The sequence below is a fragment of the Cuculus canorus genome, chromosome 5, assembly GCF_017976375.1.
Source record: "Cuculus canorus isolate bCucCan1 chromosome 5, bCucCan1.pri, whole genome shotgun sequence".
Taxonomy (NCBI): Eukaryota; Metazoa; Chordata; class Aves; order Cuculiformes; family Cuculidae; genus Cuculus; species Cuculus canorus.
In genome coordinates, this window is record NC_071405.1 from 26,162,500 (window position 1) to 26,187,034 (window position 24,535).

At 38.1% G+C, this 24,535-nt stretch overlaps 2 protein-coding genes and 1 long non-coding RNA gene across 8 annotated transcripts in view; 2 read left to right on the forward strand and 1 right to left on the reverse strand.

The window, feature by feature from the left end:
* BDKRB2 (bradykinin receptor B2) overlaps window positions 1–6,282 on the forward strand; it is a 27,773-nt gene extending 21,491 nt beyond the window's left edge. For 2 of the 4 annotated variants that reach the window (XM_054067455.1, XM_054067454.1), the window contains one exon: window positions 456–6,282. In XM_054067455.1, the coding sequence (XP_053923430.1) occupies window positions 458–1,603 (1,146 nt within the window). In that variant the 5' untranslated portion in view covers window positions 456–457 and the 3' untranslated portion in view covers window positions 1,604–6,282. The remainder of the gene's footprint in view (window positions 1–455) is intronic. The other 2 variants (XM_009559178.2, XM_054067456.1) reach the window with 2 other exon arrangements.
* BDKRB1 (bradykinin receptor B1) overlaps window positions 1–12,836 on the forward strand; it is a 34,337-nt gene extending 21,501 nt beyond the window's left edge. Inside the window, exons 1-2 of one of the 3 annotated variants that reach the window (XM_054067459.1) lie at window positions 7,390–7,747; window positions 10,539–12,836. In XM_054067459.1, coding sequence (XP_053923434.1) covers window positions 10,594–11,679 — 1,086 coding nt within the window. In that variant the 5' untranslated portion in view covers window positions 7,390–7,747; window positions 10,539–10,593 and the 3' untranslated portion in view covers window positions 11,680–12,836. Of the gene's footprint in view, window positions 1–7,389; window positions 7,752–10,538 lie in introns of those variants that run through there. The other 2 variants (XM_009559219.2, XM_054067458.1) reach the window with 2 other exon arrangements.
* LOC128852256 (uncharacterized) lies at window positions 1,214–21,527 on the reverse strand. Its single transcript, XR_008449986.1, has 3 exons — window positions 21,323–21,527; window positions 11,172–11,271; window positions 1,214–1,348 (listed from the first exon to the last, which is right to left on the reverse strand). It is a non-coding gene; the product is annotated as an uncharacterized LOC128852256 (long non-coding RNA).
* Window positions 21,528–24,535: the final 3,008 nt, after the last annotated feature.

Below are 24,535 nucleotides of genomic sequence, written 5' to 3' on the forward strand. Positions count from 1 at the left end.
AAATGTTGAGGGGCTTGCCACAGAACTAGCGGCTTAACGATGAACAACATGAAACTCACAAGGTGCTTCTGTCCTTTAGGAGACTATAGCTCTCAATACACAAATATAAGAAGAGAAAATAACAACAAACCTTCTCAACGTATCAAAAAAGACTTGCTGCATCCTGGTTCTAGTGAATAAGGGCTGGTAAATGTTCTCTTTGTTTAACTTGTTGGTTATAATGTCTGCTGTTGCCTTATCCCACTTAAAATTGGTTCATGAAGTCCATAGTAGTTTAGCCATTGAAACTCTCTGCAAGCATACAGGGTGTCTATGAGAAAGCAACCCAGACCCTGTTCAAAGCCACGTTTTTTAGGACAGCAGAAAAAGCAGAGTCAGCTTTACTTATTTTGTCTTTTGCAGCAATGAGATAAATGCAGCAACTTCACTACACTTTTTTCTTTTTCTCTGCACAGAAATGGTTTCCATCACAACTGAAAATGTTACACAATTTTACAACATCGTGGCCACCCAGGAGTTCACAGTTAGTCCAGCAAATTTCCACACTAACTCAGGAGCACATCACCTGAATACGTATGTGTGTATTAATTCAGATATATGGAAGTGGCTACAGGATTTTCAGCCTGCGTTCCTCTGGTTTATATTTATTCTGGGAACAATAGGAAATTCTTTTGTCCTCATCGTCCTCTGTTTCCATAAGAGTCGTTGCACAGTGGCTGAAATTTACCTAGCAAACATGGCACTTGCTGATCTAATGTTAGTCTGTGCATTGCCTTTCTGGGCCATTAATATTTCTAATAACTTCCATTGGCCGTTTGGCCTGTTCCTCTGTAAAGTTGTCAACATAATGAGCATCATGAACTTTTACTCTAGCATTTATTTCCTGACACTAGTGAGTATTGATCGCTATCTGGCCTTGGTCAAAACCATGTCTCTTGGAAGGATGCGACGAACTGTATGTGCCAAATGGAATAGCTTTATAGTCTGGGCATGTGCATTGCTCATGTGTTCACCTGCAATGGTGTTCCGAAAAGTAAAGTATTATGAAGAATTCAACATCACAGCCTGTGGTCTTGTTTACCCAGACAGATATTGGCATCCTATAAGCAACTGCTTGCTAAATATTGTGGGCTTTGTGATCCCACTCTTTGTAGTTACCTATTGTACTATGCAAATCATCAAAACCTTACGAAGCAGTGAACTACAGAAACTGCGGTTAGTCCATACAGAGAGGAAAGCCACCACACTGGTCCTTGCTGTGCTCTTGCTGTTCATTGTTTGCTGGCTTCCATTCCAAATCAGCACATTCATCGACACAATCTGTTACGTCGCGGGCACTCTCAAATGCCTGGAAGAAATCAATGACATAGTGACCCAGGTAGCTGCGTACTGTTCCTTTAGCAACAGCTGCCTGAACCCAGTCCTGTATGTAATTGTTGGGAAGCATTTCCAGAAGAAGGCTGTGGAATTCTACAAGGACTTGTTCCCAAAGAGGTGCGGAAAATCACAGTCTGCGCAGATGGAAAACTCCCTGGACACTTTGAGAACTTCCATTTCAAGTGAATACTCAAGGAAAAAGTCTGTTTTCCCATTACCACAGTAGAACAATTTGTTCATTACAAGGAAAAAAAGCCTTCTAACATATTGGTTTACACTACTATCCATCTGCTACTGGGCCGCAGAATATATGTGGTAGTATTTATCATTTGTAGGAAACCAACTTTTTGATCTTAAAGGAGACTCCTTACAGAGACCTACTTTTGATGTTATTGGACATTTTTCCTAATTTAATCCTACTTTGTTAGCACAGTTACATTTTCATGGGTGGATAACAGTTGATGCATTCATTATTTGAAACGTTTTTATTTCTAAGGTGTGCGTACATGTACACGGATTCTCTGAATAGAGCCCCAGTATAGAAACTATTGTCAGGATTGTGCAACTACTAATGGTATGCATACAGTTTGTTAGGCTGGATTTTTGATAGGAGGGGCTTGTATTTGAATATGTTCTGGTAAATGAATCCTGTAAGACTATTATTCAAATGGATTTTTAGGTGTGGCCACCTACTGAGCTTTTACTTTCTCTGTTCAGCCATCTACATCTATTTTGATTCATGGATTGACAAGCTGTGCCTTTTTGCAACTGCTCCGGCCCTACTAGCTACAGGTTTATGTCAGCTTGTATGTATAGAATGTAGCTCAAAAAGGTAAAGCAGCAGTGGAAGGAGGGCTACTCCCAGCTGCATGATGTTAGCTGAGTTTTCTTTGTAGCAGGAGATTCTTTACCCCTTCTGTATTGGGGTAAAAGCATTCATTTACTCCTTTTCAGTGAGTGAATGCTTTTTACATTCACGTGTACACTTCAGCTCAGAAACTTAGTTTTTAATATTCACAAAGCATCATTAATATCTGTATTGTTATTTAATGGAAATGTAAAAGCTCAGAACATCTGGTGTAATCTCACAAGTACAAGAAATTAGAAACTGAGAATGTGAAAGAGAGCATCATCTAACAGCCTTAGAAATCTAACTGAAGATAATGGGAGTCTTGAAAGTTCGGAGTATTCAAGAATGGCTTTTTCAGAGTCTAATAATATCTACATTTTATTTCTAGGGTTAATCTAAGTGATTTTAGCGCAAGAAAGCTTTTCTCCAGTTGGACTGGGTTTATGATCAAATTTTAGTTTACAGAGAAGATAAACTCAGAGTGAACTGAATTGTCAGTCTGCAATTTTAGTTTTAGGAACCTTGATCAAAAGCCGAGATGATCTGAAATCTTCTGAAAGTAACAGAGCCTTTATTCTTTTCAAAACACTTAAGGTTATAGCCTTAAAAACAGCAAGGGTAATGCAGTCTGGTGACATGTAAACTCAAATTACTACTGCATGGTCTTTATTATTCAAAGCTTGAATGGAGCAATAAAGTTCCATTTAAGATGGGAAATTTGTATTAAAACTTGAAATAATTAAACCCCAAAATAGTCTAGAAGTCTGTGGATGTGCTATAAAAGCTATGAGATTTAGATCCTTGTAGATGACTTATAGACAATTTCCACAGGTTTTCTTTAATAATCCAGTATATTCCTTCATCATAAATAATTCTATTGTTCATTCTTTAAATTAACCAAGATATATATGATGAAACATTGCAAGACTTTCTTTTATCTGCAGTGTTATAAATACTGTCTCATTCACGAGCATGCTGTTCATGCATAATAAGAATAATATAAATTTATATATATAAGAAACTCCATACAGAGGTTTTGAGGCAATGGAAGATATTTTGGGGTATTTGGTACTGAGAAGTAAAATAGTAAAATATTAAAATGTTATTATATTAATATGGCATTAATTTAAATCATGTAAATATATAGACACATTATTTTGCTATGCAGTAAGGGTGGACTACAGAAAATAAACTCCTTTAATATATGGGATTTGCTGTTGTTTTCTTCTCTTGCCCGTATCCTGTTACTCAGGAATGGCTTGTCAGAAGTGCAATTGTCATAGGTACTTTCTTTCACTTCCCATTGTACCAAAGGAAAGTGAGGCAAACCCAAGGAATTTTAATTATTTTCAAAGCTTTGGATCTTAAAAAGCTGTTAGCACAAGCAGATGATGTCAGTTGTGGACAGGACAAGGTTGCTCTTTTCCAGTCAGGGTTTCCATGAGAAGTCACTATCTCAGTTCAGGTCTCCTAAATCCCCAAGTAGTACTTTAACCACTGAAGCACCCTTTCACTCCATTCTTCCATCAGCACATTGTGGGTTTCCAGACTGTATTGGCTCCTTCTAATTTTTGCTGCTTCGGCCTTGGTAAACTGTAGTTAGTAGAGCTTGATTATTACTGCACTGTGATGCTACCACGGTCATATATTAGTATTGCATTGCTATATGTACTGTTCAGTCTGAAACTTCTCACATCGTTATTATCAGTAGAAATGTGCTGTGCTGTTCTTAATACATAAGAGTATGAGAAAATGTTTCATTATCAGTAGAACTGTGCTGTGTGAGAAAGTGTTCCATGGCTGGCAATATGAGCAGAATTGGGCTGCGCCAACTTAACTGTATCTTCTCAAGTATACAAGACGAGAAGAGAAGAGAAGAGAAAAGAAAACTATCAACGTCCTGGCTGACCATTCAGCACGAGTATGGATGCTGTGTGAAAAAGAGAGGAGCCGTGCAGGAACATAGCACCTCTACAGCCCCTTAGCTTAAAGACAAGAGATACCCATCTGCTTCCTCCTCTCCCCTCCTGGGATCTTGGTCACGTTCCAGGAAGATGAAGGGCAGTAAACAGCTGGGGCCAGATGCTGCTTCTTGGGGTTATGTAAGTTGTTTATGCAGTAGTATAAAAAATAAGACCCTCGTGGCAATTAGTTAGAGACCTCACCTACGAGTGGATGCACTGCGTAGGCCCTCCCAGTTGTCCGGGGTCAGGCTCTCCAAATGCTTCTTGTGAAAAAGGGGCTCCCTGGCAACTATGGATCTGGATGATAAAGATGATAAATGGGACAATTGGTGATGTATCCTTCTTAATTACTATACTTATTGTCTCGTAGTAATGATTAGACACATTGCCTTTAAAAGCTGTTACTCTTAACTTGTTGGTCGTCACTACTAATCATTTGTCACCTTTTGTTTTCTTGCTGTGCAATGCCTTCTAGTTCCTCCTGTTTGTTGCCCATGCTCTGTGCATTAGTGTAGATGCACTTAGCTGAGCTGTTGATCCCATCATGCTCCTGAGGGGAATAGTCTTAATTGATACTATGATATTCACTGTAGTTTCTAACCCATCAATAACCTTTGCATCTTTGCTGCCACATGCAGTGCTATCTCCCGCTTCCTCTGAAGTGGCAGACCAAAGGGCCTTGCTCGCATACCAACCTTCAGACACAGGAGTGCCAGGCGTTTTTCTATCAAGCCTCATTTCGTGCCCCTGCCCTTTCATATCTAGTTTAAAATTATATTGATTAGCCCTGCTAAATTCTTAGTAAGCATCCTTTTGACTCCTGGGGACAAGCGCAAGCCACCCTTTGTCAACAAGTGTCGTGTTGTGTAGGCAACCCGTGGTCAAAAACCCAAAAGTTTTGCTCCTCACACCAGGTTTGGAGCCACGTATTTATTTCCTGTCTCTTTCTACTCCTTCCCTAAAGAGCCAGAACCCAGAAGACTTTCAGATTTCTGCCATTTGTATACTATGTAAAGTGTGTAATTATTGAGCAAAAAATCTTACTTCTGCCTTCATCGATATATTTGTTTAATCTTTCTGATCAGAGAAGCCCAGTTAGTATTTGCAAATTCCTGTGCAGCTCTAGACTACGTGTAATTTTTGCAAGAAATTCAACACAGGCAGAGTGGCTAAAGATCATAGAAGCATAAAAGGTAAACTCATGTGCCGTGAGCATCCTGAGTTGAAGACACCAATACACAGATATGTTTTAATGATGTGTATACAGCAAAAGCCTTTTAACTGTTGACTCTAATACAGATGTTTTTAAATTTATTCCTTCACATTCCTGTAATTTGTGGTCCATAACATCTGTGCAAAACTGTTAAATCTTACCAAATAACTATATGCTTTCTAAAATTTGAAATGAAGACCTAAACTGCAAAGAAATTATGAATAAAATATGTTTTGTATGAAGGTACAGCTTCTTACGTGGACTTGTTCTAAGTTGTTTAACAACTGAATCTAGAGCAGTGCCTTTTCATTTCATTATTATGCCGCCAAATGCATAGACTCCCAATTCTAAATCTCTGTCCACTAATGACAAAAATCCAAAGGTGGCAATCAAAACCAACAAAAAGTAAGAAACCAGATTTAGAAGGAAGAGTTGGATTTGCAAACCACTAGTTCAATCCCATTTTGAAGTCATGAGTTGTGTAAGACTGTGTTATTTATCATTCAAATTTTATGCAAAACTGCAGTTTTCTGTACAGAGTGTGAGTAGATGTGGATGTTGGCAGCTCCTAGAGATTAATGTCTAAGCAAAGATGAATGCCGGACTTCTTGTAATTTCCCAAATGTTCTTCTTTATGGAAAAAGTAACCTAAACACTGAAATTCACTGACATAGGCAAAGGGGAAGTTTTGGAAAGTCTGTGACGAAGATCTGTTGTATTACACTTACCTTAGTGAGTCAGCATGGAATGTGTTGTTTAGAGATCGTGCTCCTGTAAGTTATCAGGATTCCTTAGGTAACATGTAATTAATGAAAAGTCACATTACAAGTCTTCAGCAAAATTAATGTTTTGCTATAGATAATTAAAAAAATTATTCTGATAGAAGTGAAGAAGTATTTGAAATGTATTTTTATGTTTGATTTATTTAATAAAATACATAAATGTTTAAATAAGAAGTTGTTTAAATAAAAGAAGTATCTATACATTTTACATCTTCAAATTAAGTATTAAGTTATTCAGTGTTTTCTCCAGTGTGATTGTGTAACCAGAACAATTTTTCAAATTTATCCATGTTACTAGCGTTTGCATAACTCTAACTTAGTATCTTTTTAATGAATAAAAAGTTGGAATAAAAGTATTAATCATGGTGACAGGGAAGTTCCTAATAAGATATCACTGTGCAGACTTCCATGGCTTTTCATTTTAACTCGCTTGTAAAACAAGAATGGACACAGTTGAATAAGAATTCAGAGAGAGGGTACATGTGTTAGGTAGGTAGCCAATGGGAAGAATACTTTCGTATAAGTAAATAACATTCCCCTCCCTTGACAATTTCTCACTATTTTTTTAAAAGAGGTTGAAAAAAACCTGTTGTTTACTCAGATATACTTAAGACAGATTTTTATTTATAATCTGAGATACATCAGATATAATTTTTTTAAAAGAGATTGTTCTAGTTGAGGGATAATCAGAATGAAAAAGGTAAAAATAACTGATAAACAACCAGTCTCAGGCTACAAGGTCTCAGCAGGTAATCACATATAAACAAGCTTATTTATAGGTGCAAGCCTGAGAGAATATATCAGTCATCATAGAATCATAGAATGCCAGGTTGGAAGGGACCTCAAGGATCATCTGGTCCAACTCTTTTTAAGTGATATATCATGCCCTACTGCTCACAAATTCTCATGCCCTGGACTCCTTTAGCATGGTGCGGAAGACACCTGTTTCAAAAACAGTGGATGGGCTGACATGGGGTTTAATGGATCCAATTTTCAGCAGCCCTTCTCATACATCTAATGAACTTTAACCCCAGCTCCTTGACATGGTCCTTTCCCAGGCTGGCAGAGGAAGGAACATCCAACCCAACAAAAACCTGATTCAAAAGTTGTCTTTCTGTGTTTTGGCACGGAGAGCTGTTTTTAAAATTGTTATTGTTACAGACATAGTTAATCATACAAAGGAAATTCTGATTTCCAGAGACCTGTACTGGAGACCTTTAGTTAGTCGTCACAGGAGGAAAAAGCCACAGCATATGGCTTATATGATTTCACAATGGGAAAGAAATGATGAAATATTTCACATGCCTTGAAAATTACTGTAGCTGACATTTAGAGAAGTTAAAAAAAAAAAAATCCTGGGGCTTTCTTCCAAACTGTAACATCACACACAACATACATGGCCAACAAAACACTCAGACAGCACTCAGACACTCAGACAGCATTCAGACACTCAGTCGCGCCTCAGGATTCATCTTTGAGTTCTTTCAGTAACCTCTGTACTGCTTTTTACCAACTGTTGCTGAATTTGAAACTTTGCCTGAACTAGCAGGAAGGACAAGAAGTAGGTATGTCTATCTGGTTTCAATGTCTTACCTTTATTAAAATTGTTTCACCTATTTCCTATATAAAAAGGATATTTTTTATGCTCTCAGTTCTGATCTGTACAGTCTAATAAGAATTTCCCTTTGTTTTCACCATGAAACTAAATCTGAAGGTCAGGACTAGTTCTCTCTACTTGTGTAAAAATATTATTCATTTGATGAAAATTCATTATAGCTGAACGTACTTGGCTGACTGTAGAACTTTCTCTTCAAAGTAATTTTTATGCTTAAGGCTGTTCCCAAAGATCAGGCTGTATTTATGTGTTTCCAGAACACATGATTCTACCTAAGTAATATGTATTAAAATAATGGTAATAGATTCCTACACATAAATTAATTATAGGTTAAAAGTCATTATTTGCATAAAACACAACAAATGTGTTAAGTACCTCAGTGGAAAACCATTCATGTGGTTAATTGTCAATTAGCACTAAATACTTAAAAATACTTACAGAAGAAAATTACCTTGGAAACAGAAGTTAAATTAAGCAGCTGAAAATTAATTGCATTTTCTGTCAAGAAGATATCCGACCCTCTATGTTTATAGAAGAGTTGTGACTTGTGGTGTTGCTTGGACACTGGCTAGTAGATTGAGAAGAAATTTTCCCAATTATGAACTCTACAGAAGCTTTATGTATGATTGCTAGATGAACAAGAAATCAGATTTAGTTGTGGGCAAAATCTAAGTTGCTATGGAAAGTAAACATTCCTGAAGTTTTTAGTTTAGCCCATCGTGAAAGAATTTGTTGCTCCAGCCTGAAGATAACATTTGAAGTGTGCAAAGTGCATGGCATAAACTGATAGCAAGAAATCATCAGAAAATGGGCAAGAAAGGAAAATAAGCACTTCTTTTTCTTTGTATTTAGTAAAAGTAATAATTCTGTTTACAAAAGTAAATGTTTAACTGTTAACTTTCTTCTACATTGTTTTGTACGTATAATATTACAGATCTTTTTCCATTCCTTTCACACCTTACCCATCTCCTACTATACAAAGGTTGGATTCCTGCTGTCTCACAGATAATCTCTTGCTGTCTCAAAAATAGCCTCTCTGGTGCTAATGAACCATTTATTTCCCCTACATATCTTCTCTGCAATTTAAGATTCTCTTATCTTAGTTCATATGAGATAACTGTCACTGAACACAACAACATTGAGATGGTTGTGAGGGGAGATGTTCAAAGCGAAAGAGTTGTGTTAACTCAAATCGTAGCCCAGTTCCCTGCCAAGACTGACAGCTTGAGTGCATTTATGAACTCACACAAAGCTTTGCTGCTCACTTAATTCCAAATATGTTCTGTGCATTGAGTGTCAAACTGTGTGATGTGAGATATTAGCACTTAAGTAATTCCTAGAGACACCACGGAGGTAAGTATTTGTCACTGTTTAACCGAGGTCTGATTTGATTGGCAGCTAAATGCAAGTAGCTATGGTCTAAATTCCCTTCTCCTCCCTTGCCAAGGGAAAGGGAAATGAGAGAAAAACTCCATCCTTTGCTATCTCCTTGCTGTAAAAATATAGACACTGAAAGAACATAATTAAATAGCTGTAGCAGAAAGTTGACATTCAGGAAGATTGATTGCAAAATACCAATTTTTAAATGCACAATTTTTTATGTTTGACACGTTACATTTTGATATGAAATACTGAAATGTTAGAAGTCATCACAGGCTTGGTAATACCTTGCCTACCATAATGATTCTCAGACTGAATGTCTGTAAAAACCAAGATCCAGACACTATAGTCGAGCATAAAAACACCAAAATAAAGTAACTGCAGGAAGCAGCTCTGGCAACCCAGTGGGTTTTCACAGGAGGATGATGTTTTACCCCTGCTCTCATTCCTGCACAATCTAACACGGAGTTACTAAAGAGAAATAAAGGTACGGCCAATGCTGTAAAAGCCTAAATGCTTTGGAGGTTGGGGCTGCCTCTCCCCAGCTGAACTTAAATGAAATTTTTGAACTGAATAAGAATGTTGTGAAATTGGAGCTGTAGAGGCCTTCCCACATGGCAAGATTCTGAACATATGATTTTGGAAGTGTCAATGTTTTATTATTTTTCACCTTCCCTGGAGGGGTTTAAAAGACGGGTAGGTGAGGTGCTCAGGGATATGGTTTAGTGGTTGATAGGAATGGTTTGACTCAATGATCCAAGAGGTCTCTTCCAACCTAGAGACTCTATGATTATGACAACTGCTGATATTTGAGAGTAATAAGGTGTCTCACCTAGAAGTAATTTTGAAGCTAATGTTTGTGACGGGAGGAACTGAGAGGGAACAAAAGAATGTAAAGTTAATCAAACCAGTGATGTATACAGAGAGTGAGTAGCACTCCCAGTTTTGGGAAAATGGGCATCATCCTGCTAATTTATACATAGCATGGAAAATAAGAGTAAAGAAAGGGCAGGGAAAGGGTGCAAAGCTAGCTTTGTGTCACCAGTGTGACTCCTCCTACTCTCAGGGAGTTGGAAGTTTCTGTCATCAGTCTGGAAGAGATATACAGAACTATTATACTAAATTGGTACTTTCCTTCCTCTGTGCCACTTTAAACAATGAATGCAAACAGAGGAAATTTCATAGGATGTAGAAATTGTTCCATCCTTGCCAATACTGGGAACATTGCATGCACAAAGCACAAATTGGTCTAGTCTACAATAATCAGTGAACACTAATAAAGAATTTCCAGCAGTTAAATGTTTGTTCCACCATTGATAGGAGACAAATCTTACAATTCCATGCCTCTTTTTTTCAGTCACTTTCTCTCATTTCAAAGAGATCTGCTGTTTACTTCAGAATTAAGAAAAAAAATGACTGAAACTCTTCCATTGAATGATCCCTCCTCAAACCAGATTGAAAACAAGAGCAACTCAACTATTTGTCCAGACTTGAATGAATGGTGGGAAATTGTGTACTATATAGTACCCAAGTACATCAACACCATCTGTGTTATTGGAATGCTTGGAAATATATTTGTTCTCTTCACTTATTCACTCCACAAGCACCCCCTGAAGATACCTGAAATCTACCTTGTGAACCTAGCTGCTGCTGATCTTATCTTCCTCACATGCCTCCCTTTCTGGGCAGAGAACATCAGGAATGAATTTAACTGGCCGTTTGGCACTTTCCTTTGTCGCATCACCAGTGCATCCATCAGGCTAAACATGTATACCAGCATCTACTTGCTAGTGGCAGTCAGCGCGGATCGCTATTTCACTTTTGTTCATACCTTGAACCACAGCGAGATACGGAGCAAAACTATAGCCAAAGGGATCTGCTTGCTCACTTGGTTCTTTGGTATACTTCTCAGTGTCCCAACCTTTATGTTTCGGACTGTGGAATATTTTCCTCTGTGGAATATTTCAGCATGCACTTTAGATTTCCCTACCCCATCCTGGGTATCAGCTGAAAGGTTGGTATACAACATAGTGGGGTTTGTGTTTCCATCTGCAGCAATCATCTTCCTTAATTTCTCTACAATTTGCTCCCTACAAAAAAACGCAAGAGAACGAAGAGCACTCAGAACAAAGAGTAGCAAGGAGCAGAAAGACACAAAGGCCACAAGGCTGATCTTCACGGTAGTACTGATATTTCTTTTGTGCTGGACTCCATACCATTTTTTTGTATTCCTTGATATATTACACCAGACAGAAGTGATCAAAGGCTGCTTCTGGGAGGAACTGCTCAACTTTGGTGAGCAGTTCGGTTATACTCTCGCCACCACCAACAGTTGCATCAACCCTGTGATTTATGTCTTTGTTGGGAAATACTTCAGGCAAAAGGCCTTAGAAGTTTTTTCACAGCTTATTCCCTGTGGATTTCCTCTGAGCTGGGTATCATTCAAAGAGAAGTCTTCATATTTCAGCATGTTTCCAGTCAGGAGTAGTTTAACATAATGGTTCCGTCTTCGTTTTGATGAAGATTACATCTTATTTCAAATGGCATTAAAAATGAATATGAATTGCACACATATGGCATTCACAGACTAAATTAATTATTTATTAAAGTAAATCACTTGACTGCTTATTTGTCCTCAGATTTGCTTTTTTTTTCTGGGTTATCTATCCAAATGGATAACGCGTGATACCAGAATTCTATACCAAATTATCTAAGCTGTCCTATCAATTATCAGTGGCTTGAAAGAAAAACTCATGGACAATATATTGGAAGTCTGGTTTCTTTACAGAAAGCCACAAGCTGGTTGAACATTTCACTGCATTGTATCTGCGATGACAACTACTACACCACCAATAACACTGTAAGTAAAATCATAACGTGCATTGCAGGGTAAATAAGAGCTTAATCTTCAGTTGATAGATACATTTGAGCCATTATAAAATAGCTCCAGTTATTTTTAACAATATCTTAAATATTTTGAACTTTCACAGCAGCATATGGAAAAATTGAACAATTGTTTGCGCATGTCAAATACATGCAGTATATACAAATTGTATGACACAATGTACCATAAAGTATGCATGTAAAAAAAGGAAAGCAACTTGATACCCTCCTCAAAATTCAACTTCTTTTTTTTATCCAGTAAAATGTTACACAAATACTCATCAAGTAAATATTTTTTTTTTTTTGCGTATGAAATTAACAGTGATGGGCATTGATGTTGTATTATTTTGGAATATCTTTCATCTGAAGCAAATCCTTAAACACACATTTATACTTTTATGAATCAAAATTAATAAACTGCATAACATCGCATTTTACGGCATAGTCTTGTTCTTTCTTAAAACCATTTTTTATTTTATCTCTTTCCCTGTTCCTTTGGGGAAGGGCAAATATATAATTCTGTGATTAACAATTCTTGCTGCTAACAAAATATAAACTCCAGTGATAGTAAGTCGTGGCCATCATAGTATTTTAACAACATAACAATAAGACACCAGACAGAAGATAAGAAGAATAATTCTTCTTTTCCATCACAGCCACAATCGCAGAATAGACTTAAGACAATTGAGATATCTGTTGCCATAATGATAAAAGCATGTATATGTACAGACAACAGCAGAAAATGACAGGAGATACAGTGCAGCCTTTTCAAACAGAAAGACATTGAGTGCAGTAACGGGCATATATATACACTGTTATACAAACGATGGGATTGTAATTAATTTTTATAAAGCCTGTTCAGTCTTTGACTCTCTGCAACAGTGCTACATTTTCAGTAATTCTTTTTAGTGTAGTCATGTTAAATATGAAATTAATCTCTTATTTAATTATAGAAAACTGCTCATTCAACTTCATCGGAATAAGATGAGTGTTCATTTTTAATAATTTCCCCAAACTTTTTGATTCAGAACAGTGGAAGTCTTTTCAAGAGTTAAAATCCTGTCTTCCTGCAATGATGATTTAAGAATTAAGGGGGGATTAAGGGATTAGGGAGGAAGAATCACTCATAGCTTTATTAGCTTCACTCCTTTGACAGGCTTTTTTTAAATAAATGTCAGGGTGAGACATTAGTAGTCACCACCTCAAGAAAAGTCTGCTGAATCACCTGAGAATAAAAAGTTAATTCCAGTCTGTTGTAAAATGTTGCAAACTGCATTTACTTAATACATCCCCACATGAATTCTTAATTCAAAAAGCTTCCAAGCAAAGATATTTTCTGGGGGATGGAAAAAAAGCAGCTGAAATCATTAAAAAGTGTATAAACAGAACTGCCATTTCCCCACTGTGCACAAGGACCTTAAAAGGGAAAAATGTCATCGGACTAATGCTTTACTTCAATGGGCAAGTGACAAGGGCTTTCATGAAAACGCAGTGTCTATTTCGCATGTGCACAACTGTCAGGAAAAGCATCTATGGTTCAAATATTGCTTAACACAGTCTTGCAAATCAATAGATTTACTTTCCAACACAAATGTGCAGAAATGAAAATATGTTTCATCATAAAGAAAAAATTGATCAGCTTCTCTCATTACTGATTGTGAGCCGTAGTAATATAGAGAAATATGAACCATAAATGCAGTTCACTGCACAGCAAATGCAAAATTCTATATTTAATCAGGAATAAGCCACTGTGTAGACTGTGCAGAGTGAGAGACTAATGGGAGTTCAGCAGAAGAAGATTCATAGATTAAAAGTTGAATATGACCCAGGAATGCCATGCTGTTTCCACCTTGAAGGTGTATATGACAGCAGGGAATGAATTTAAATTGTAACAAGGGAGGCTCAAGATAAGAGTTAATAAAACCTTCTTCTGACAAACCTAATGAGAGATGCCTTCGAGAGAACCCAGCACCACAGCAATGGAAGCCTCCAAGACCGTTTCTTAGACAGCCATTGACAGGGATAATATAGGAGTAGTCAGTTCTGCACCAGCATGGGGGCGGGGGGGGTTAATGATGTGCATCCCTTCATGGAGTCCTTCTCTCAGGGGCAATAAATAAAGTTTCTTTGTTTGCACTTTCAGGGCTCTTCCTATCACGTTTCAATCAACACTGAAATGTCAGCTCTGATGGACAGCCAACCAATACCCCTGACTTTCATTGCCCATGGGTTGTTCTTTTGAATAAGCACCCTTTTTAACCTCCCCTCGTGTTACTTCTCATACTTTCAATAAACAATGTCAAGTGTTAATAATTAAAAAACTTCTGAGCTGCAGTACCAATTTCTTATAGGCAAGATCCCAGCATTCTAAGAGCTTGCAAGTATAATTTATCTCACTCTCCTTATCCATCTATATTGAATTAATATATTTTAATCATAATTTCTCTAGGGACTATGTTTTTCTTATCTGTTTGGGTCACGATGATATCCAGCTTAGTTTACAATATTGTCCTCCTAGTACAATGAAATTATGTTCAGGATTCACTGAAACCAATGCCAAGGAGTGATACAGCCTGAACTTGCATTTGTAGCATCAAAACAGCTCAACAAGCTATTTCAATTTTACAGACTCCAGCCGTAGAGGTAGACATATCAGATTCTGCCTGTAACAACAAAAATAACCCTAAAACCAAAAAAAAAAAACCAAAAAAAACCCAAGCCAAAACCAGTAGATTCATTTCTAAAATGGAATGTAGAAGAAAAGACATTGATCACTGAAAAAAAGGGACAGAAGCACATTCAGAGATCTATAGCCACATGGAGAGAAGTGGCTTCTTCCTGGGGAGAGAAGTGTTTGTCATCCCTGTGAAAAATCTTAACAAATCAAGTAAAAATATTGACCCTTAGATGAAAGAAAGCAGTTTACACACAGTACAGACACGCTAGAGCTTTTAGCAGCCAGATCCTATTCTCACAGAGATGCTTGAACTCTCTGCAGTTGCCTGTGACAGGATTTCACAAAGAGACCTGGTCACAGAGCAATGCGACTCACTTCACGGCCTGTGCGTGGCTGTGGACCAAGGGAGGTGGATGTCAAGGAAGATGCTTGCTTTCCTTGTGGTCCTAGTAAGCTTGTTGGTGTACTTCCAGCATCAGGATAGGAATATCAGCAACACAAGCTGTTCCAGACCACAAGATAATAATTAGATTGCAGAAAAGGGGCTATGGCTGGAAGTTGATGGTGAGCAGAGAAATATCTGACTGGAAATTGAGAGACAAGAAATGGAGGAAAAGATGGAGAGAAGAGAAGAAAGCAATTACCAATGTCTCTGCCAGCCACTTTCCAATGCAGGAGTGAACAGAGGAGCAAGAAGGTCACATTGACCAAAAGAACCAAAAGAAAGCATTGAGAGATGGAAGGAGAGGATACAGGGTCCGGCTGTACCAGGAGACGGAGCAAGAACCAGTGCGTGTGTGAAGGGGGAATGTCTTTGACAAGGAACTTGGAAAGAGCTGGGAACTGCTGGGCAATGAGGACATAAAGTATAAAAAAGGGAAGAAGATATAGGTGCCTCATAATGTGACTTAGGATATTTCGGTCTCTTGAAAAAAGAAAAAAATAAAGCCTGTCAAAAGTAAAAACATTAAAAAGAAAATGAGTTTACAAAAAACAGGCATTCAAGAGCCAGGAAATGTCTAATCCAAAACTGTCCCTGGAATCTCAGTGTGGCCTCCATGAGTGTATGAGTTATAATATAATCTTGTATGACTAATCTTTGAATTTCCAACATTGCAAGTTAAACACTTCTGGTTTTGCTTTGTGTCACACTGCCTTATGCGGGAAAGAAACACAAATAAACCAAACAGCACCCGCAAGAAACCAAATCATCCATTCTGCTTACTTAATAAAAACAACAGCATTGATAATACACACCTTGTCTTGAATTTTACAGAAAGAAATCTTTGAAACAAAATAAAATTAAAGCGAAATTTGCTGCACTGAGACTATATAAAGACAAATGAGTCTAATAATCATATAATCATAACTGAAATGATTAAAAGTTCTAAAATAAGAGAAATTTGGAAGAGCATTCTCATCAGCACAAATGTAAGAAGGAACAGAATCATGGAACCATGGAATGGTTTGGGTTGGAAGGTCCCTAGAAATATTTCATCTGCAGCCTCAGTCACTCCTTATCTGAGAGACACGCTAAAACTTCACCTCAGGTACATCAGAGTAAACAGAAATTAGTAGAACTGTACCTATTCGGAGCAGCCAAAAGGCTGCTCCTGAACAGAGACAGTGACTTGGAGTGTCTATCATTTCACCATTTTACAGTCACTATAACATTTTCAAACTCAAAAGAATTACATCAGTGTAAAACTATGGTAACAAGCAAGAGTCTCCATCTCTCTGTTTTATTCCTGCTACGTTTTTTAGCTATAAAGCTTCTGATAAAAATCTCTTTCATGTGACAGAACTGCTGGTGCACACTGTAGAATTTATTACAGGTGATGGGCATTTGACCTTTTGAAGGACTAGTCATGAAGAGACAGAACATGTGATCAGCTTCTAATGATAAACTGAGACATTCATTAAACTCAGTTTTGAATAGGTACATTGAAAAAGAAATCCAAGACTGGACACTAAATCAAATAAATGGAAAAGAACCCAAAACATTTTCAAAAGGAGAAAAATAAGGAAATTTAAAGATCAGGATTCCTGTTCTGCAAAACTTTAGCTACTCTCACAAGAACCGCAAGAAGGATTGAACCCCTGAGTAAGGCTTACTGCCAGCATTGGTTAACGGTTATCTGCTGGTCGCATGCCAGCTTCCTAGTGTGGATGCCAGTAATTCATAACACAAATAACACACAGCAAGAACATAAAATCTCTCTGACATATCAAGCGGTAGTCAGACAATGGGTGACAACATATCTGATGAGAATTAATATCCTACAAATGTCCTTATGTTTTAGTCTTCATTGCAGATGAATAGTAATCTACTGGAATAGCCAAAAGTATTTGTGAGAAGATGTTATGATGTTTAGCACACTTTCGTCTTATATGTCTTGCCTCAGACATTTGGATGGGAAGGGCTGCAAAGTTCCAGTGGATCATCTAAATGCAGAGTTCTGCATTTGTACAGTGTCATCAAACAAATACCCAGGAACATTTTCTTCTTCCCAGGTTATGGAAGAAAAGGAATACTACTTTGTTTGACAGCTACCTCAAAGCTGTTGAATAATAACACATCACTATCAAATTGTCATGGAAAATGTTATCATTGCCCTGTTAATGGAAGAGGGAATTAATGATGATAGGAGATTAATGCAATGAACTTAATTGCAGGTATATGGGAGCATATGTAGATTGCCATTTTTCAATGATACTTTCCTTGACTTGACAATAAAGGAGAAAGAGAAGTAAATTCAAGCTAGTGGGAAAATACCTACCAAAAGAAAGCTCCAGGAAAAAAAGTCTTTCTTTTATCAAAGGGCTTTTAAGTGTGCATACGACTGAAGCTTCACACATCTTAAATCTTCAAGGCAATTCTTTGCCAAACTGTCACTGCAGATCAAAAGTAACATTCAGATTCTCAGTGAAGCATTACAGACACACTTTCCTTCCACACACAGCCTTCTTCACTCAAAGACTTGTCTCTTCTCTTAAGCCTACCTAATGCATGTGATTTAGTAGCCCAAGGTGAGAGGATAGTGGTCTAACTACCAGTTGTACAACTGGTATCTCAGCTCCCTGACACCACAGAGTACCAGCCCTGATCCCAGCTTATACCTACTCAGCCCTTTGGCTTTTTCCAGCACCTTGAAGGCTTGCTTTTAGTAAAAAGATCACAGTCAAAGGTATTCCAATAACTAAGGCACAAGTGTGGTTTTGAGAGACAGTTTCAGACCTCACCTCTACTACAGCTTTTTTTCTAAAATCTTGGAAAAAAATCCTTCACTTCCATCATTATTCCTAAAACAGCCTTGCTAAACTGGACATCTGATTGTTCTGATTTCCAGAGGCCTCATAGAATCAGCAACTTTCTAGTGCCAATAATTCACCTTGCCTGCAGAAGGCATGTTCCATTCATCCTGCTTAGAAATCCCCTTTGTCCTGAGGCTCAGTGCTGTCAGAAGGTCTCCAAGGAGCCTGCAAGAAACAGCATCAGGCAGAAAAGGGAGCCAAACCCTAGCTGCAGAGGCAGATGGGGTAGCTTCGTAGCTCAGGATCCAATTGCAGCCTTGTAAGCTGCTGTAAGCTCTACATGCAGCCTGGATTTGTCCCTAAAGATACCAACAGTCACCCAACGGTGAGCCCTAGACAAAACAGTAAAGCCAAAAACCTACATTTGTTTATAAGTTTCATAATTTTTAGTGTGAAAATATTTTCTTGGAACAGCAGGACAAAAAACTAGCTCTGTTAGAATTCTCATCTTTCATGCTAAGGCAAAAAATAAAATATCCTTCAAGTACACTGCACATTATCCAAATAAGAAGTTCACTAAAGAGCACAATGATGTCCCTGAGAAACTACACAAAATTGCCACTGACTGATCATTTTAAAAGGAGGAGTTCCTGAAGAAAGCAGGTAAATCAAGGGCACAGTTTCAATAGAATAAAATTAGATGTGTTAGACTTGCATTGTTCTTCCTGCCCCACTCTGCCTCACTTCCAGGCATTCTACACAACTCATCCTGTTTATTCAGATGAGCAGTGAAGGGTGTGGAAGAATTATTTTGGGATACTGTCCCATACTTCTCTGATACGGATGTGAAACACAACTCCTTTCATGTATTGGATGCTTTAATCTCTTCAAATTCTAACTACACAGACTAATATTAGTGGAGTTATCTTATGCCCTACTTACAGTCAAACACTTCCTTTTCTGATTCAATATATCATTTTTCTCCTGCATTGGAAAACAGCGTATCCAGTTGCGTTGTGGGAGACGTGGCTGAAGTTCCTGGTCACTGGTGGAGACAGCCTGCAGAGCAGATAATGGCAGATGATGCCTTTCAGTAAGGCTCCTTGGTCTAGCGCCACAGCCTCTCTTCTACCCTGTGATCAGGAGCACCACACGCAGACGGCATGTTTAGCACATGCAGGCCTGGAGCAGGAAAGTCCCTGCAGGTCTGCAGGAAGGTACTAGTCTTACCTTAGTCTTTAGTATCTCTTTACCTTACTTTAGTCTCTCTGCTAAACTAAAGAGAGACTAAAAGAACTAAAGACAAGAGCCAACAGTACAGGTCAAAACGTGATGGATTAATCAAGCCATCTTCCTTTTAGGAAACATCAGCAGTATCCTCCTAGCTATCCAAAATACCTTCTTTTTGTCACACAAGCCAATTTGGAAACACTTTCGTTTGCCTAAAGTTATTGATGTATTAAGTGATATTTTCTGAACACCTTTCAGGAGCAAACAGGACAGCAAGATACACTCAGTGACCTGAAACATGATGCACTCGGTTCCTTGAATGTTCTCCTATGGCAGGAGGAGAAAGATTGAACAGCTCTGATGCTATTAGTCCAACTTTGAGACAGGGTAATAGTGTTTAATAAGCATTAGCTATAAAGTCATTCCATAGCACTATGTTACAGGAAAAATGTAATCTATTTTTAGAAATATGAGTCTATGTTCTCAGAAGCTGCCAGCAAAAAAAAAAAAACAACCAACCCAAGAATTCCTCTTACAAAATGAGCAATAAAAATATGAGCATTTCTTAGTCACACTAACTGCATAAAATTTTGTATTCATAAAGAAACTCTGGTGTGACAATTTTAAAATATAGACACATGGTTTTACAGAATTGTCATTTCTTAATGTCTTCTGCTGTAAGTTATTGCTGAGTTACATGCTACACTTTAATAACACACACTATAAAGAGTCAAATAATTGCTTTCCTTTACCCAGACATTCTCTAACTTGTGCAATTTTAAGTATTATTAATGTAAAGGTTATCTTGGAGAGATACTTTTCAGTGTTCAGCTTATCCAACTTCATTTCTATACTTCCTTAAGTGATAGGAAAAGTCATGGCATGAGAAAAACAGCAAAGAAATTAGACAATCATATATATCAAAAAATAAAGCAACAGTAAAGGTACAGAATATGTTAATGAAATTCTCTGTCATATGCTGATGCCACACAAAGTTGTGTAACTTATAAGTAAAGCACTGAGCTTATATTTGTTATTGGCAACAAAACTGAAGGGCAGCAAAACAGTTCAATGTTTGAGAAATGATGTGGGTATCATGGAAGAGAAGGTTAAATGAGTCATAGCTTGGCCATGAGACCAAGGGCTGATGAGGGTGGGCAAATCACTCCTGTCGATATGGGCTGCTTCATCTGACATCTGGTCAACACTGTCACCTGTGTCTCTTTGGTGAAAGAAGTTAAAGAAGTAAACATCAAGAGACAGAAAACTGGGAGTGGTTTCTCTTGTCAACTTAGGCACTGAGAGAGACAGCAGGGAAAAGACTGTGCAGTGATAATTATATACAGTAATGTAATCAGCAATTATCTTCACATCATAAATTCATTAATGGAGGTAATTGAAGGTAAGGCAGACAATGGAGGTTGTTACCTTTACTTGCTTTCTACCATCTGACATTTCAGTGTTATTTGCATTATTTTACTATAAATAGTCGCTGTATATATGTATACATATGAAACTAAGACTGCAATAACTTCTAGTGTTTAATAATCCATTTATTCTTCTAAAGGAAAATGAGAAGCATAGAAGTCTGCAAGCTGAACATTTTCCAATTCGTAAGGTCTAAAAAACTTCAAATTACCATTTGCATTATTCTCGGGCATTAACTCGTCCTCCTTCCACATATATATTACAATAACTACACTAAATTTCTCTTCCAGCAAGTTTGTTTGTAGTAACTTTTAACGTAATTGAATGCAATTAGCATCTGATATTGAGTTACAGCAAGATTGATTGGTTTGATTAGAGCAGATGAACAGTTTCTAGAGAGGCATTTCATTTGAAAAATACAGCCAATTCTTTCCCCAACAAGTACCTAGAGAACAAACATGCTTTATGGTTTTTAAAAGCTCATTGTTTGCAATTATGCAGCAGATGGCATATATTGCAGCATACTAAGGGATGATTAACCCTTTAATCTCGCTGCTGGCACTTTCAGCTCTTGATGTTCAGTATGGACAGCCATACAAGGTACCTACTCCTATTTGTCCTCCATCACCCAAGATACTTTAGGACCCACTAAAGAGAAACTCACGCACTCTAGTGACAGAAGGATCTTCCCACAGGAATAATCAGGTCACTTCATTCAGACTGGCACATGAACAACGCTTTGCTGCCAGAAATGTCAGAGGGTGGAGTGAAGAATATGAGAAAGAAAATGTGGATCCTTTGCTTCACTGAAGACCAGGCTTTGATGGATTAGTAGAAATCTCTGAAGCTGCTCTGCCTCTGTGGTTCAGCTGGACATTTCAGCTGGAACCTAGCCAGGTTTCTTCTGCTCAGACTCGTTGAAGGAACTTCTCTGTCCCTATTGTCTACATACATGGAAATGAATTTAGAATTCAAGTCTGGTTTTGCAGCAGCACTTGCCAAGTTGAAGGGGACCTTCCCAATAGACCAGTAAAAAAAATGGCAAGCGGCACATACTGCACTGTGTTGTATCCTAAAGCACCCTCAGTGTAGTTCTACCAGCAGCTGCTCTACTGAGCTATTAAAATATTAATATTGATTAGGGACTTTTGTTGAAATGCCTCTCTCTTCAGTCTCAAGGAAAGGCCAAGTCTCATATTCTGCTTGCTGCTATGTGCAGCTTACAGCGCTGTTTGCCGAGTCTGCCTCAGAAAGATTAATGGTGTTTACATTACTTCATAATCTTTTGGACACAATATTTTGATGATGATCCCATCTAGAATTCAGACCACACCACTAGATGGCCTTCTCTCAGCAGGAAAATAAATATCTATGAGTAAAAACAATTGGTAGAGAAATCTAGGGCTTCATGGCTAATTTCTCTACATCATTTAAAATTGCATTTGTAAAGTATGTAATCGCAATTATAAAATTGCACTTTTTAATACACATAACAGAATTTGAAAATATATCACAGCAGATCTCCTGTGGTCGAACGTGGAACATTGCTGCAGAACTCCAGGCAAGGAGAGTTGATTCACAATTTTTGACCTGTGTGAACTAGCAAGTTAATGACATACTATGCACTGTGTGCATGCTCTTACTGGGGAGGCTATGAAGATGGTACCATGCCTCTCCCTCTTGCACAGTCCTCCTAAATAATAACACTGCCCAATACAGCATGTGTTCACTGAACTAAAGGCTGTGGCAGTACTGAATATTCTGCTTGCCCTATCGCAATTCTTTTGCACACTTTCATATAAATCACAACACACAAGCTGTCACCACAGCTTAGATTAGATGCTACTAATATAACATACGATAGCATCACAAGGCAAACCAGGTCCCAGGCCATACATGCCTTAATAAAACCATCACCAAAACTGCCTGTCTCAGCACTGAAACCACCAACAAACTATATATGGATCATACTATTACAGTTAACGCACCTGAAATAAAAATGAAGGGAAATTGCACTTAAACAGAAAAATGGAGAGACCAGAAAGGGGATTCAGTAATGGCTAGATGAAGCTGAAATTCCATGACCCATTTCAACCACTAAACTCCTTCACTCTCCTTGCCTACCTGTATTAGGGAAAAACACTGACGCATTAGACAGCTCTCAACATGATCTGCTTTGTTAGACAGTCCTTGTCTGAGAGGTCAACTGACCTGCTTATTCCTCTGTCTTTCATTGGAATCAAAGGAGGATTGAGGGGCAAGACAAAAGAGCTTTCCTGAGAGGTAAGAGTCGAAGTACTAAGACAGTTGTTTAGGATGGACATAAGCATATTGAGGAAGGAAACATTCATATTTTTCTTTAAGATTAAATGTCAACTCTTACCCCTCCTTTTCTCACCTATTGAAATCCCTTTTCAGTTATAATCTATTTTGGTTGCTTTAATTGTTCTGCAGGACATGACCTAGTAGCCAAACAGTAAACACCTGCATTCCATCTCTGTCTTCTGAAAAATATCTTTATTTCCCACTTTAAATCCCTCAGTACTTCCTAAGGAACTTCCGACATCATTATTTAGGCCCAAAAGTGGAGAGCAGAGCTCTGTTAAAACAGAAAATATAATAATCGATGCAGAAGCCTGTGATTCAAAGCAAGGTGTGCCGTCTCACTGGTACTCACTTGCCAACCCCAGCCCTTTCAAAGGCATGAGATAGCGCATTTACCTATCGCACACTACCCAGTTAACACTTACCTCAGACTTGTGAATGTCAAGAGATCCTCAGTACGCCTATTTCTTTCCACTGATGCAGCAGTTAATGCAATACTGCTCTGTGCCAACAAGGGATTTGGCCACAGTTTGCTAAAATTCAAACAACTGGTGCAAGATTAATTGAATGAACTCCAGGTAACCGAGGATATTATTCCCTTCCCAAGGGCAAAACGACAATGTTGTCACCTCCTCAGAAAAGGAGGAATATGTATCATTCATCAGCAATGTTTGAGTTGCTTCAGGGACATCAGTGTATCACAAATGAACCTCAGCAGAAAGCCTGTCTTTTATATGAGATATGCATCTGAGGCCTCAAGAGATGAGGCAGCAGGAAGCAGAAAGACTAGTGCACAAACCACAGCAGAGAAACCCAGGGACTGAGAACTACTAAGGTTGTGTGCTAGCTCACATGGTAACAGGAAAGGATTAATGTCCTTGCAGAAACACGTTCAGAAATGCGATTGCCAAGTGAAAGAAGTAGGAAGATCTGCCGGCAGCTGAAGAAGCTCCTAAGGTCACTTACCCAGAATTTTGTGGTAACCTGAACTGTTTTGCATTACTTTTACTAAGTGCATATCTTGTGTAAGGTAAATACTACAAATGTTTTAGCTTAAATATTTCAAAATATTTTGTCCGGGTTCACAGATAAAAGATGAAGAAAGCACATTGCCCAATGCAATGTTAGTAATCCCCTGAAATCTCAGAATCCTGCTTTATAAATATTCTGTAACCACAGGCAGATAGCTTCCAAGCCATACGTACCTAAGGCATTACAGAATCACTTGTGCTGGAAGGGGCCTCCTGAGATCACCTAGTACAATCCTCAGCTCAAACAGAGTCAGCTACAGCAAGTTGCCCAGAATCATGGTCACTCAGGCTTTTAATATCTCCAGAGATGGAGACTCCACAGCATCTTCGGGCAACCAGTGTCAGTGTTTCGCCATCCTTGTATCAAAAACAAATGTTCTCTTAGAAACAAACTAATTTCATGTGTTTTAGTTTGCATCCATTGCCTCTTGTCCTGTCATTGGGCAACACAGAAAAGATCTATCTCTCCTGTCTTCATTCGCTCCCATCAAGTATTTATAGATGGCATTGCAACAGCGAGGCAGG